The sequence below is a fragment of the Chanos chanos genome, chromosome 14, assembly GCF_902362185.1.
Source record: "Chanos chanos chromosome 14, fChaCha1.1, whole genome shotgun sequence".
NCBI lineage: Eukaryota > Metazoa > Chordata > Actinopteri > Gonorynchiformes > Chanidae > Chanos > Chanos chanos.
Genome location: NC_044508.1, coordinates 17,040,065 through 17,056,131, shown reverse-complemented (window position 1 = coordinate 17,056,131; position 16,067 = coordinate 17,040,065). Strand labels below are relative to the sequence as shown.

General features: G+C 44.4%; 1 protein-coding gene across 1 annotated transcript in view; it reads left to right on the top strand.

Annotated features, from left to right (window-relative positions):
- The first annotated feature begins 277 nt into the window (after window positions 1-277).
- tsc22d2 (TSC22 domain family 2) overlaps window positions 278-16,067 on the top strand; it is a 29,345-nt gene continuing 13,555 nt past the window's right edge. Inside the window, exon 1 of the mRNA XM_030791621.1 lies at window positions 278-1,979. Coding sequence (XP_030647481.1) covers window positions 298-1,979 — 1,682 coding nt within the window. The 5' untranslated portion in view covers window positions 278-297. The remainder of the gene's footprint in view (window positions 1,980-16,067) is intronic.

Sequence of the window (16,067 nt, the reverse complement as noted above, 5' to 3'; positions counted from 1 at the left end):
ACAAATACTGCTACGGTCTTAGAAAGGTTTTTCTCATATTGGAGAAGAGTGTCACCGCTTCTGGAGATCCTAGGAACGATCTTTTCGGGATTTTTTATTGACATAATGCAACAGGAGAAGGGAGCAATGTGGATGACGTATAACCGTCGGCTTCTTCGTGACGAACTGTGAATTTGTTTCTGAATTAGACAGAAAGCTTCATGTTGTTATTTTATTATTGTGTCTAACTGGGTTAAGAATTTAGCAACACACCATCTTCTGACTTGGTTAACAACGTGGCGCACTTAAGAATCCAAAATGTCGAAAATGCCGGCAAAGAAGAGAAGCTGTTTCCAGATCACGAGTGTGACACAGGCTCAGGTGGCGGCCAGCAGCATCACAGATGACACGGAAAGTCTTGACGACCCAGACGAATCTAGGACCGAAGACGTGTCCTCCGAGATACTGGACGCTTCCAGGGATTTTGAGACTGAGGTATGCGACATTAGTTCATCAGAAGAGACTTTAAACAGTGTAGCGGAGAATGAGACACCGGGCGTCGTAGCGTCGCATATACATACGGATGGTCATCATGTAACCGGAATAGGTCCACCAAATGGGGGTTTTGTGCATAGAAACACAACCGCTATGAATGCCAGTACTCATATTGTGGGAGGGAGCGGGCTGGTGGGCCAAGCAGCCACTTACTCCGGATCCGTACAGCAACAGCAGTCCGCAACAGTCACTGCTAGTTTCGCTGCTAATGTGTCGTCAAGCACGTCGCAGACAGCCCCGTCTGCCGCGAGCTCCACAACTACCAGCTGCAGTTCACGTTTCAGGGTCATAAAACTTGATCATGGTACAGGTGAGCCTTACAAGAGGGGCAGGTGGACATGCACGGAATTCTATGAGAAAGACACAGAGGGTTCAATTTCTAGTCGGACTGTAGATAGCATAAAACATGCTGTTACCTCAGACCACAACGTGGAAAGAGATAGTGGGATTGGTTTAACAGGGAGTTCAATAACTGCTCCTGGTAGTCATGCAGCACTAGTGACAGAGTCTGCTCCTGGTAGTGGTTATGTTACTGGTTCTCATGTGGGACCAGCTGAGCTTCAACAGCAGAGTTACGGAATCTCGCAACCAGGACTGGGGCCAGGCCCCCAAACACTTCAGCCCCCGGGGCACAATGGCGTGCACCAGGGTGTCACCATGCAACATGTAAAATCTCCCAGCATGCCTCCTTCTACGCAGTCTCAGCAGTTCTATCCCGGTCAACAGACGCAACAGCCTGGTCACAGCATTCCCTCTATGATACAGTCAAATCAACCAGACTACAGACAGCAACATCAGCCTTCAGGGTCCACATCACAGACCCTGTCAGTGACCTCTCACCCTGTAGGGGCCCCTCACAGCCAGGGCCCATCACCTGTCATGACCCCGGCTGCCGCAGGCACTCTTATCCCGGGGCTTGGAAACCAGCCTGCGGAAACCCCAGGGCCTGTGGGCATGATGCAGCCAACGAATAAGCCCACTCTGACTCACCAACATTCAGGCACTGGGGTAGGGGTCGGGGCTGCGTTGCCAAGGCAGCCCGTTGGGCAGCACCAGCCCGCCACGTCCGCGCCCATCACCCAGCACGGAGTGGTCTCTGGTGTGAAAAATGTGCCTGCTGCTTTACCCAGTGCCTCAAACACGCCCCAGAGCATGCCAAACCAGACCCAGGGTCCTGGCACGCAGGTCCATCACAGCCAGCCCCGGTCGGGGTCCGTGGCAGGGCTTGGGGTGCAAGGTCTCCCCACCAGCTTCAGCCAACAACCCCCTGCTATGGTCAATCAGGCCGAGGAGAACCAGAGGAAGCCCGATGCCCTACCTCAGCCCTCCGTTATGGCAGGAAAAGATGCCGCAAAACCCCTGATTCCTGAAAGCCTGCAGCTCGCTACACCTGCTGTGAACAGCTTGTTTGGAATATCTATCCCAGTTGATGGGGAGGAGGACAGGTAAGATGGGATTTCTAATAAACCTGTTGTTGTGTGTCAGGATTCTCTTTTAGATCGCTACCACTCCTCGCAAACACTGTGCATTGAATGTGTATGTGTGTAATGCAAAGCATTCAATGTGATAACAAATGAAGAAAACAATGAGGAAACTAGGTCCAAAAAAAAAGAAAAAAAAGAAAAGAAGATATTATAAACAAACAATGTCATGTGACTTTTGCCATCGCTTTGGCATTTAACAGATGTTAAATCCTTTTTCAGTAACGTGTTTTATGAATGCCTTCCCTTGTCAGGGACATTGTGAAGTATGTTTATACTGGGCAGGCTTTGGCTGTGTCTAAAAACATGCCTTCTCGTTTTAGTTAGAAAGCAAACTTGAGGTGGTGGAAGACCTGTGCCAAGAGCTGGCACATACAGAGGAGATGTTTTGTATGCTGGTTTTTATTAGAGCCCTTCAATGCTTCAGTGAAACCTTCTCCATAAAAGACACTTACAGCCCTCTCTCTCTCTCTCTCACTCTCTCTTCTCTCTCTCTCGCCCTCCCTCGCTCTCTCTCTGTCTCTCTCTCTCTCTCTCACTCACTCTTTTTGAATCAGATGATTAGACACTGGTATTGTGCACAAAAAGTGCTTATATCTGGGGCTTGTGTTTATGGCTGGTGTTATTTAGACTTAGATTGCAATGAAAACCAGCTGTTTGAATTGTTTTCGATGTTTCAATAGTTTTGTGTCCTTTCTTTCATCTGTGTTTGATAATCCTACCATTGTACTCTACCATGAATGGAACTCAAGAATTTGAATACTGCTTCTAAGAAAACACGCACTCAAAATGTAATACTTTAATGCCCATCTGAAAGTGTTTTTAGGAAAAAGTAAAACAGTATCGGAGTTGTGAAACACAAACAGGTGAGCACTAGGTTCACCCAGGTTTCTCTCAGCCATCAGTATTGAGACGTTTCCTCAACTTGCCTAATTTAAGGCCGCGGGTAAACCCTGTAGAATAACGTGGAAAGGGGAAATGTGATCCGATTATTCCCCGAGTATTCCTGCGAAACTAATCATTGTTTACCACCTTTTTTATTTTTTGGGTTTTGTTTTGTTCCAGCAGAACAAATGTGTTGATTTTGTTTTGAGAGGAACAGTTTTTTCTTGTGTGACGTCAGAACAGGCAGTGCCCATTTTCCTAATCATTTTCTTATGTACTGTGACATCAACCCTCAGTGGACCTTTGGCCTCACATCAGGACATGTTAACGGATGTGTAATCACAAATAATTCCTCCTTTATCAAAGGCAAGGCTTCACTGAGTCAGCATCGGGCAATGATGACTGCTGGCCAGTGTTGAAATGACTGTTTTGATCGTAGCTCAGTGTTGGGCTTGCTCATCTACATTATGTCTTTTGTTGCCTTTGTGATTTTAACCTCCCGTGGCTTCAGATTAATTTCTCAGGTATTTTTAAATCCGTTTCCTGTGTGTTGGCGGAACATCCCAGAACACATTCGTTTGAGTCTTGCCGTGTTAATGAAGGGAAGTGTATACGTGGTTATGGGAAATCAACACTAAAAAACCGGCCATGAACAAGCACTTCTCCAGTCAACGCATTTTGTTATGCTATTTGTCTGATGCCCTGCTACAATAAAGACTGTATTGTGTTGTGGACAAATGCAGAAAATACTGCCAAGCCTATTATGGTCCTGGGCTGAATTAGCAGTCTTAGGCTACAGCATAACTTCGAGAAAACTTAAGGGGAAGTTTGTTTCTTCAGCTTTGGACTTTTTAACATTTCAGTTCCGTCCCCTGACAAACTAAACCACTGGTTTTATCCTCCAGGCAGAAGGGTCTCATGGAGAATAAAGACTGCCTTTGACTAGATTGCAACACACTGATGGATTAACTTATTCTATTGCAACTTTAAAACACAAGGAATTAATTTTCCATACTGATTATTTTGTCTTCCTACACATAAAGCTCGCCTTATTTTAAAATAGAGGAAGGACATTGGAACATTGGACAAGGGAAAGGTGGATGAAGTGTCCCAATTATATATTTACACGCACACATGCGAACACACACATACAATAAATTTAAAGCTTTGTCCTTCATATCGAGCTGTGCTATACATACACAGACACACACACACATATACATACACGCACACACACATACGTGTGTGTGTGTGTGTGTGTGTGTCTCTCTTTCTCTCTCTCTCTCTCTCTCTCTCTCTCTATATATATATATATATACACACACACACATATACTTATGCATATATGTATGTGTATCTTTTGTCCATATTATTATGTATAATCAAACAGTGTCTTGAAAACTGGGGGGTTTCGGGGTTCAGCAGCGACACTGTGGACTGTTTGTGGCCTGACCTGAGTGAGTTGAGGCAGGACGTGTTGCTGATGTGAAGGGGCAGATATGCTTTTCTCAGCTGATTAGGGCCTTGTGTCCTAGTTTGCTGGATATTTCTCTAAGAAGTGGCCACCCCTTTCTCCTCTACAAGAGCTGATAAGCCCGTGCTGTAACTTTTTTGCCGATTTTTCTCCTCTTACACAAGCTGTTTCAAATGTATATTGCCCGCATCTGTCATCGCACAGGCAACGAAGACCTCTTTCTTCCGACGATGCTGGCAGGGAACGAGAGGAAAAAAAACAAAAAAAACAACCCAAAGCTGTACATTCTGTTCCCTGATGTCAACAGTACCTGGTCATTGTTCTGCCCCTGACAGGTTTCGTATCTGAAACGTGTTGATAGAACTCCCCATGAAAACAGCCTTTGTTTCTGTGTGATAACTATGAAAAATGTAGGGAAAAATGTAGGTAGCGTTGAGTGATACCAGGGTCTGTGCATTGCTCTCTTTCGGAGCTGCCTTGTGTGACACCGTGTACCTTTTGGTCTTACCTCCCCATGTCTCTCTTTTTCCCTGTGAATGAACTAGGCGTGGATCTGTGCTAGAAAACGTTTGAAGATGTTGGCCTATGTTTCCCAACGCAGTGCGGCTGCTCCGAAAAAAAATGAATGGCATTTCAAGTATTCGCTTTTTAAATAGTGTTTTATCATCTTGACGCGTATGATACAGCCTGATCTTATGTCATGTTCATTTTGTAATCATGATCTCTTAAGGCGCAATGTAACTGTGAATGTAGCTCCGTGTGAACTTCCATAACCCACTGTTTGTGTAAGCAGCCTCTTCTGGGCTCTACCTTGATTGCACTGTGTGAGATCATAGTTGGTCTTGTGTGTAATTTTTGTCTAGATTTGGTCATATTTGTATATGTAGCGTTTCAATTACCTTTATTTACATTGTAAGTGAATAGTCTCAATGCCGTCGCATAATATGCGGGGGAATTTGAATTGGTAACTCATCGCTGGCGGCTTACAATGTCCTGGTTTGGCGTCTGCATCGATTCTGGCATGTGTCCCTCAGGAGGAGGGTTTCCGGTGATGTTTTGCATGGAGAAACATTTGTTGCCGATGTGCCTTGGCTTTCAGTTGAACCAGACCTCGTTACCTTTGTTACCATTGTCACTTTGAATGTTGAACATGTGAATGTTTGACCTCTGTTCATACAGTCTCATAACTCTCACAGCCAGAATGCCATCTGTTAAAGTGTCGTGCTCTCAAACAAACAGCATCCAGAGAGGCTTCTGAAAGAGCGTTTAAATGGGGAATTCTAGTTAAATGTACTCAGCATTCACGGGTGACAAAAGGACTCTGAGAAGTAAGAGTGTGTGTGTGTGTATGTGTGTTTGTGTGTGTTTGTGTGTGTGTGTGTGTGTGTGGGCAGGTGGGTGGGCAGGCATGCATGTATGTGTGTGTTTTTCAGTAAAGGATCATGTTTTTTTTTGTTGTTGTTGTTGTTTTTGGGACCTTATCCTGCTCTGTGGAGAATGATCAATGTGCTTACTCTTAATGTCACGCTATTTAAAAATCCCATGGCTAATACAGAGTACACACACACACACACACACACACACACACAGTGGGCCATGCAGAGCAGTTGTCAGGAGTCCTGGAAGCAAGACAGGGGAGCAGCTCATTTTCCAGAGATAGATGACCTGCACCGACTTTCAGGGCTACATTCCAGGAGCTCAGTGAATGGCTGCAATTGTCAGATGTCATGTCCAAAACACTGTCTACTACCATCCCATTCACAAAAGCCTGTAGCTCCTCATCTTTGGCTGTTTAGGTAATGAGACTGCTCATTAGCCTTGTGTGTTATCCCTGCAGCCTGTAGTTTATAGATGGATAGTTAATGTTACTTGCATGGTTTGGTGCAAACCGTGGACCAAACAGTTTTCCACTGGGCGGGGGGGGGGGGGGGGGAGGTTAGCACAATGTGTCACACTACACACCAGCGGGGATGTGATTTTCACAATCACATACAAATTAGATTGTGTTGTTATTCCAATCCCCAAGTTCCTTAAAAACAGGAACGTGTTTTTGCATACTAAGCAAGTCATAACCCTGCACATGTCAAATGTCACTTTGTGAAAGGCACTATCGTGCTGTGCTCTGCTCTGCGTGTTAACCACCAAATTTACATGGGCTTTCCTTTTTTTTTTTTTTACCACCATATCAAAGCAGTATACCAAGCTGCCAGTTTTGTGTATTGTTACACTCCTGGTTAACAGTCATGCTTTCACATTCCCCTAAAATTGTATCGAGATGACATTACGATCTGTATTTCTTGCAGTGCTTTCAGCTGACTCAACTTTTTCCCCACTCAGAAGATGCCTGGAAATATCCATATGAAATGATCACTGTTGAATAGCCCACATTATGTTATGGGGTCAATACTGAATGGAACCTTATGATTTGGGCCAAAAATCTTTTCAGTTTTATTTTTAACGCTAAAGTTGTCTCAGTTTTCTCCATTCATGGGGTTGTATTCCCTGGCTTTAAGAATGAAGGACTGAGTTACAGCTGTAAAAGTTTTCTCTCTTTTTTTTTTTTTTTCACAAGCATATCCATTCTGCCCTGACTCACAGTGTAACACCTTATTGATCTGTCAGAGCCTGTGTGTGTTTTGGGGGGTGTTTTTTTTGGCTCTTGTGAAGGTTTTGACTTTTAAAGGTCAGCGCCAGTTATCATCACTCAGAGTCTCCTGGAAGCAAAGGCAATTAGAGAAGACAGCTCCTTTGAGTTCACGTATAACCGAGTTTACAGTGAGCAGCTATCTGAATTGAATCACCCTCAAAGTATGTCACAAGTCTTTCACAGAACTGTAACTGTTTTTGCAAGGCTAACAGTGCTTGTTGCTCACCCCCCCCCCCCCCCCCCCCAAACCATTTTTTGTGTGTGTCCACAAAACCTTGTGTGGTAGTAACAGTATGTTAAGTATGTTCTGCCTCGTTAAAGCACTTTTAAACAAAAAATAACAAATCCTCTTTTTTTTTTTCTTTTGTACTTTATACAGGTTTCGTGATGGGCCCCCAGATCAAACTAGATGTTCTAGGTGACAAAAGCAGCGTTGTCAGGGCCTCTGGTTTCGTGGAATCTTTCCCTCTCTGGGACTGTAGAGCACACCTTGTTCCTGGTGGTTAGTGACATTAAAGGCTCAATGTCCCAGTTATGTGCTTGGCCTCTCTGCAGATTTTGTAAGTTTTGTTAGAGCCAGAGCTGGTGACATTTCTGAGTAAGGGCATTTCATTGACAGTGACTGTCATGGTCCGGAGCTGCTGGTTAGAAACTTAACGTATAGAAAGTTTAGATGATCTTTGTACATACATTGCGTATGGTGAGTTAGACTGTATGGAACCTCACACTTAGCATTGCAGTGCCTCCTTTTTTGGATTAGTTTTTAAAGCATTGTCTTCTAAGTAAATTGAACATTTTCGGCTTAACTGGGCTACTCCAGTCTGGCTCGCAGTGATTTTGCATTGAGTCTGGAAGGCATTCAGTGGTGTCTCAGTGTTTGTCAGAAGCCTGCGGGTTGACCAAGCATATTGTTGAGGTGATGTTCAGACCTAGCAGGAAGATGGCATTGTAGGATGCAGTGGCAGGAAGATGGCATTGCATGAGTGTCCTGCCGTGTGTGAGGTGACTAAGAGCAGCAGTGAGGATGTGTGGAAAGCATTACGGGCAACTGGCTTTGAGTCATCAGACCCTCTCCCCTCTGCTGAGTTCTTCTCCACAGCGCAGACGATCCTGAGCCGTCGCCGTAGACAGAGAGTGAAATGAACAAGGGCTGCATTTAACTTTCTTTTCAGGACACCAGTGGCCAGAATCGCAAAGCTTTAAGACATAACGATGAGTTTCTTTTGTGGGGGGGGCGGGGGGGGGGGGGGAGGGAACCAACGTGAGGAGGTGCCTTAGAGGGGAACGTTCCCACTGGTCGATTAAATGCAGGTTGAAAATGTGTGAGGCAACTTTGCACCCTCGTTTAGAGCTTGGCATCTGTGTATGCCACCACAGTTTCATCGCACAAGTGTTTCTTGAACACAACACACCTATTGGAGTGTGTGTGTGTGTGTGGGAGGGAGGGATTCACTCTAAATTGTCACTGAATAGTTTTGATAATTTGACACACACATTTCTCCTCATGGTTAAATTTAGAGGAATGGGCTGTTGAGAAATACTGTGTGTTTGCCTCATCAGGACACCAGAAGACACGCAATCGTACAATTAACCATAATTTTTTTTTTTTTTTAAATGCGTGCTTGTTTCAAACGCTCAAGGAAATGAGAAGACCCTTGATTATCTGAACTTCCGTTGTCAGCACTTTAGCACTTTCTGTTCCCCCTTATGCCCTGCAAGGAAGAGGAAATGACTCAGAGTGGTACAGATGAGATGAAGTACTCCATTTCAAATCTGTTAATGTAATGTGTATGGCCTCGGACGCCCGAAACATCTTCAAAGTTTGTAACATTTGTAAATGTAGCAGTTATAAAGAGTCAAAAACTGCCTTTTAACTCTAATAACAATGACAAAATAGACACTTTTTTTTTTCAGTGGCTGCAGGGTGTTTATTAGTTTTGGCCAGTTTCTGTTTTCCTATACGCATGTTTATTTCACCTTAAGGAATTACGTAAGTTTCCAGTATCTCAAAAACGTTGTTGCTCTCTGTGTTATTGTGCAGTCTGTGACTTTCCGAGGCGGACTACGTTTGCGAACACGTTAAGCTATTATGTATAAGGCTAAGAGGCCTGCTTGGTTTAAGGTAACAAAAGACTTTTGAGCCGCGAATCCGATTATTGCCGGAATGGAAAACTTGAATCGTCAATCAAAACCATTAGCTACATTTAAGGAATTAGAAAAACTGAGATTAGCGCATAAGTGACATCTAGGAAAGTGAGTCTTTTCACCCCAAAGTCAATGACAGTGATGCCACTTATTAAAAGCTAAACTGGTCCTTTTGAATCTCCGTTTTGTCAGTCATCCAGAATAAGCTGAAAAGACCATTCCTTTGACACACCCTTTACTGTAGTAATGGTATGTGAAGGTGGTTCTTTGAATGTGTTGCAAATCTGTGTCGATTTCACCTTCATGTACTGTGAGCTTTTTTCTCAGTAGTCTTCGTGCCGTTTCACAGAGGCTGGTGAATTGGGATGTTTTTTGAAGCCGAGCTGCAGCTTGGGCAGTGCGAGTTTAGTCAAACTAGTGCCAACACTAATCGCGGAGATATGTCGCCTACTTGAACGGATTTGTATGGGAAAATTTTGAATAGCTTCTCAGCAATGACGGCTCAAATGCGGACCGTGACGAAGCCAATAGTCATAGCCCCGGTTTAAGTGTGATACAGTAGCAGCTGAACATCATAGCGTTTGATGAGTCTGAGAGCAGTTCAAGGTCTTTGAACGTAGGCATGTCAAACACAACACTAATTAGATGTGCAGTGGTTAATGCTTTGTCGGGGCATATGGACTTGACCCCCATTAGCAGACCGTACAGTAAGCACTATTGTGTAAACCGCATGAATCAGAGTTTCACTTCTTTTTCATCATTCATCTTTTGTTTCTGTCTTATCAGGCCCTGAAATAATGCAGGCTACTCTCTATCTAATCAGTTGATCTGTAACACACTGTTATTCTGATCCTCTGTAAGGTTGAATCACTTTGTCACTGAACAAGTTTAAAGTGTGTGTATGAATGCATGTGTGTTAAGTTTTCCTGTGAAACATTGTCCTGGTTGGAAAGACCTTGTGGAATGGGCCTCGCCTTAAACACAGATTTGACGGAATGTCGAGCTATCCTCGTAGTTATCTTTCTCCATAGTGCTGAATGTTAAGATTGCTTATAGGGCCTCTGTTGGTTCGCTGCCAACGGCTCTGAACCAGTGCAGAGGGCGGAGTCTAGTTCCTTCTTACAATGCAGAAAATGGGTGAGTCAAAGCCAGCGCCACTGTGAAACTACTGACCTTGATGCCTGGCACAGCTGGTGTTTGAAATGAGTCATGGTGGTTTCAGCCACACGTCACAGGGCACCGCTTTCGCGTCTTTGGATTGGTGAATATCCGTCTCACTTGAGACTTAAGTCTAATATGTGATCTTATGCTCTGCATCGCTGGTTCTCTGGCTAACAGCTGTTTTTTCACACACTGACACGCCGAACTCCCTGAGTCAGTGCACCCTTCCTCTGACGGAGATCTTTTATGGGATTGATAAGGATGGTCGGGGGCAGTGTGGAGTGGCGAGCCAGGTCTTTCCAATATCGTAATTTTACTGATGATAGTTGTTTTATAAACTACATGAACCAGCAGACCAGTTACCCTCAGGCCATAAATGTAACAAAACATCAATGGATGGTTCCAAAACAAGAGATTTTTTGGTACTGTTTTTTGCACTGTTTGGGTTTTTTTTTAACGTTTTTACATTCAGGAAAGTTATTTCACCATCTGACAATCTAAAGGTTTAAGCTGTGCTGAATATCCTCGAAGGCCATGCTAGATATCATTATCTGTATGGGTGTGTTCTGGTGAGCTTTTTAAATGGCTCTGGTATAAGTACTTCTGGGAATAGTTTGAAGGCCTGCTGAAACCTCCCCGGCCTCTCGTTGGCATGGACTTTAGCTTAAGTTCGCATCGGTTAAAGGACGATATTGTGTTAGTCAGAGACGAGCCGTTTCCTGCCTTGCTCTTGGGCACAAAACAAACGATGCCTCAGCGGTAGTCTCATATGAGAATCCTGTGAGCTCTCTCTGAGCAAGCCTGATGCTTATCCTCTGAAACACACACAGAGGCCTTGAGTGGCAGATCCGCTGTGTAGCCATTACATTTTCAACTGCTTATGAGATAATGGGGAAGAGGGTTTGGAGGGGCTGAGAGATGCCTGAGGGATTTAACCATGAATGGCCTGAAATGATAGCAACGAGATGGTAACTACCCCAGTGGAATAAGTATATCTGACTTAAAGAAACCTTAAGAGTCAGACCAGGTCTTTTTGGTGGTTAGTGGAGTTAAGTGGAAAGAGTTTCAGAAATTAATTAGTAAATATTTGTGTAATGGGGTAGTATGGTTGATGGATGGGTTTCCTTTGTCCTTAGTGACAGACCAAGTGATTGACCAAATGACATGCATACTCTTCGCTCCATAATTTACACATGTATGTCACGTTAATACAACAGACAGTCTTTGTTTAAACGTATTTCCATATTGGTTTGTTTACAATTGATTTTATTTAAAAAATATCTACCTGGACATATAGGCATAACTTCATCCCGAAGAAAAGCTGCGTCCCATTATGTAATGTGTGACTTGGAGATAAATGCAGCCAAAAGACTCTTTGTTGAAGGGATTTAATCTTAGGCTCGTCTTCCCCTCCTCTTTCAGTTCTCTGTGCTCTGCCTCTATAGAGGCATTGTACGCTGGAACGTCTATATTTACAGAACCCGTTCTTCTGTAATCTCTCGTCATCCAGCTAGCTCTGTGTCCCCAGGCCAACTCTCTCTCTCTCTCTCTCTCTCTCACACCTTCTCTGTGGGAGGTCTTGAAAAAAAGTTGATGTGTAAGACTTGTTTCTTCTTTGTGCCCTCAAACAATTCACGCAGGAAAAGTGTGTTAGTTCTGGACCGGTTCGCCACTTTTTTCAAACCAGCTCAGTGATTTTTTTTCTCCCCCTCGCGCTAGGCAAATTAGATTCTTGTCATAAGTATTAACCAGAAATGGCCTTATGAAAAATGGAATGAAAAATCCTGCCTGACTAAAATCTGGCACACTTATGAAGCTGCATGTGTTGTGTCAGTCCAAGGAAAGAGATAATTATATCAATTTTAAATGGATTTTCTGTAGATTTACATAGACCTATACAACTGTTCCAGGCAAACGGTGCCTTGCGGGTAACCCCATGGGAAGTGTTATAAGCCTCAGGGGAGTGGTTGAAAGCCTATTTTCCATAGAGAAGACCTGTGTGGGTTTACTCCGGGCGCTCCGGTTTCCTCCCACCATCAAAGTCATGTATGCTAGGATTAGTACTGCTGTCAGTGACCTTGACCGAGGCACTGGCAAAAAGACCTGGAGTTGGTCCCTGGGCTTTTGCGGCTGCCCACCACTCCTAGCTCCTAGCGTCTGTGTGTGCTCACTGCTCTAGTGTGTGTATGCTGACTGGTGTATAGGATGGGTTAAATGCAGAGGCTGCGTTTCGCTGCTCTAGTGTGTGTGTGACCAATAAAGTACTTCTACTTCTTCTTCCACTTCTACTTCTGTTGTGGTGGATGATATGACCAGAAAAAAATGGTAAGCGGGATAAAGCTGGGTGACTTCACTGAGATGTGGAGATGTATCAGTGTAGTGGTATTTGATTGGGAGCCAGTGAAGATTACGGTTGACAAAAGCGGCTCATTTGTGAGGGCGAGTGAACGTGATGATTCAGACAGCAGAGATTGGGAAGTACAAGTTCTTTAAGAGGTTTGTCATTGATGCCAAGAAGCTGTCTAGTCTGGTGCTGCCACGGGCATAGATTGTGGTTGTGATGTTCTGGAAGAACAAGAGGCAGAGACAGAGTTGCTGAAGTGGAAGAAGGCAGCACGGCTGACTGATGGGGAGACTGAGAGGAAAAGGATGCTGTCAGTGATGAAGCAGAGGTTATCGAGAGGGGAGCAGCAGTTCCTTTAGTGAAAGTGCTCCAGCCTGGGACTTTCTGAGCCAACAAGGGGGAGTTTCTGTCTCGCGTCTGAATTTGAGAGAGTTTTGAGTCATCCAGTTTATGGTGACTGGGAGGCTTGCTTGATGAGTGCTGAAGTTTGGGAGGAGAGGAGGGAAAAAAAAAAAAGATTTGGTGGAGAGAAAGCTGGGTTAACGTCATCCACGTAGAAGTGAAAGTTTTTTCTGTGGTGTCTCACAGTCTGGCCAAGGCAGAGGAGGCAAATGAAGAAGAGGAGGCACCAGGCCAGTGCTGAATTTTGGGAGATGCTGTGGTTGTTAAGGGCATGTTAAAGGAGACACACTTCTGTCTGTCTATGAGATAACAGATGATACCAGTGGAGGCTGGATGTTCTTGGGGAATTTTCTGGGAAATGGTGCTGAGGACTCCAAGAAAGATAAGGAAATCTGAAATCTGACGTGTGAAGGAGAATGTTGCTGTGCTGTGGAAGCCCGACTGAAGTGGTTCTCAGACCTTGTTTGGGTCCAGATGGGCTCCTGACTGAGTTGACCTCTTTACGTTCCGGTGTGTTGAGGAATAAAGGCCAGTATGAGACTGCTTGGACTGACATTATCTGCAAATGAACTTGCTGCTCTTTCTTGATTGTGTGCCATTCATGAGGATTAGACCCTAATACTTAAATAAGATTTTTCACAGACTAAAGGCCTGATTAGTGATGTGACTTACTTGAAATACATCCTTATGGTTTCCTGTATGACTGTAGACACTGATAAAAGCAAACATTAAAAACCCCAATTTTGCGTAATGTGGTTTTATTTTTTGTAACTACTGTAGTATGTTTTTTTTTAAAAAATATTAACATGACCATCCAATTAGATGAAATAAAAATAAATTAGAGTGAGTTACTGCCTCAAGTGGAAGAGTTCAAGTATCTCGGGGTCTTGTTCATGAGTGAGGCTGAAATGGAGCGGGAGATTAACGGGTGGATCGGAGCGGTGGTGGCAGTCATGCGGTCGTTGTACCGGACCGTCGTGGTGAAGAGGGAGTGGAGCCAGAAGGCAAAGCTCTGAATTTACCAGTTGATCTTTGTTCCAACCCTCACCTATGGTCATGAGGTCTGAGTAGTGACTGAAAGAATAAGATCGTGGATACAAGTGGTGGAAATGAGTTTCCTCCACAGGCTTGCTGGGTGCACCCTTAGGGATAGGGTGAGGAGCTCAGACATCTGGGAGGAGCTTGGAGAAGAACTGCCGCTCGTCCACATTGAAAGGAGTCAGTTGAAGTGGTTCAGGCATCTGGTCGGAATGCCTCCTCTGTGGTGTTCGAGGCGCTACCAACAGGGAGGAGACCCCGGGGCAGACCCAGGACACGTTGGGAGAATTATATATCTCGGTTGGCCTGGGAACACTTTGGGATCCCCCAGGAGGAGCTGGTGGATGTAGCCGGGGAAAGGAATATCTGGGCTAGACTCCTCAACCTGCTGCCAACGTGACCTGGTCCCGGATAAGTGGCGGACAATGACATGACATGACAAAAATAAATGACATCTGTCAAAAATCCCAAAATGGATGTGAAAAGACATTCTACAAACAAAAAAGCTGTAAACGACTTGTTCCGTGGCACTTAGCACGCACAGCACATCTTTGCTTGTCACAGCACGAAAACCTTGATACCAGACACTAATTAGTCAACTCGCTATGGTCATGAATGTGACTGTGACAAATGTTTTATTCATGCACACATCCTTAATCGTAAAATCTCGACTTTGCAGTGATGCAACATTGTCACCCCACCCAGAGGTGTGTTCCTCTCTCAATCAACATAACCTGGGTGGAATTACCTGGTTTAACGGTGAGAGGACATTGGGTAGTTGCGTAGTGACTTCAGTCAAGCCGAGAACGTCCAGGTGTTTGTCACAGATTAGTTGACTGATTAAGAAGGCTTTACTGCTGAGAGACGTCATATTACAGTGATCTAGAGAGTGAGAGAGAGTGGACAGATAGACAGAGAGACTGTGTTTTAGCACCTCTTTTTCGAGTGAGAATTTTAAGGCAAGTTCAATCCCAACTGGCTAATATTACCCCACCCAGCTGTTTAAAGTATAAGCTAATCCAAGCACAGCTGGAGCTTGCTATGCCAGTAACAACTATGATGGAAAACACCCAGTGAGTGTGTGGTAATTAGTAACACAGATCTTGGTTTCAAAAACAGCACCGCCTGCCCATAAGGTTGATACAGGGGCCCAAGATGACATGTCTCCGGGCAGGCTACTGTCCCGAGAAAGAGCACCGGTGACCTGGAGCTCTGTGAAGGAGTTGAGATTTAATCAGTGATGGATGAGTGAGAGGCCCATGAAGGTATCTGAAACACAGAGAGGAGGAGAGAAGGCAAATGTGTGAGGTTAGTTATGTAAGTAATGGGGTTCACTGGAGAACAGAGTAAAGCAGGCAGGAGAGTAACCAGAAGAGGTTGGAAATGAGAACCAGCAGTCCAAAGACATGCAGCGAGGCTAAATGTGGGAAACAGTGACTACAGTGTAGACTGATTTATGAAGTATCTCACTTACCTGGCGATTGGGGAAAGTCGAGAAATTACACAGTAAGGGAGTTGAAGAGATTGTGTGTGGGGTTTTTTTTTTGTTTGTTTGTTTGTTTTTTGTTTTATTAAGTGATCAGTCCTGAAATGGGTGAAAATGCACTCGTGATCCAGCACAATAGTCCAATCAGTACATTTATGAGAAATGAATTACACTAATCCTAAAACCATCCCTTTCTTATTTGTTTGTTTGTTTGTTTGAATTTTTTTCCTCGTCTTACTACTTCCTTTAACTTCTGTGTGCGCATTTTGAAGATGAATTCATTCACAGACACGTGTCCAGATTTGGCCTCGGTTGGTGTCGTCTTTGTCTTGTGCTCTAGGTTAAACTCACTGAATTGCCCTGAGGGAATTCCTAGCAGCGGCATCATTTTGATGGATGGCTCTGTACCTGGAGGCCAGGGGCATAAAACTTAGGTGTGTCAGTTATCCGTGACTCATAGTGCTATAGGG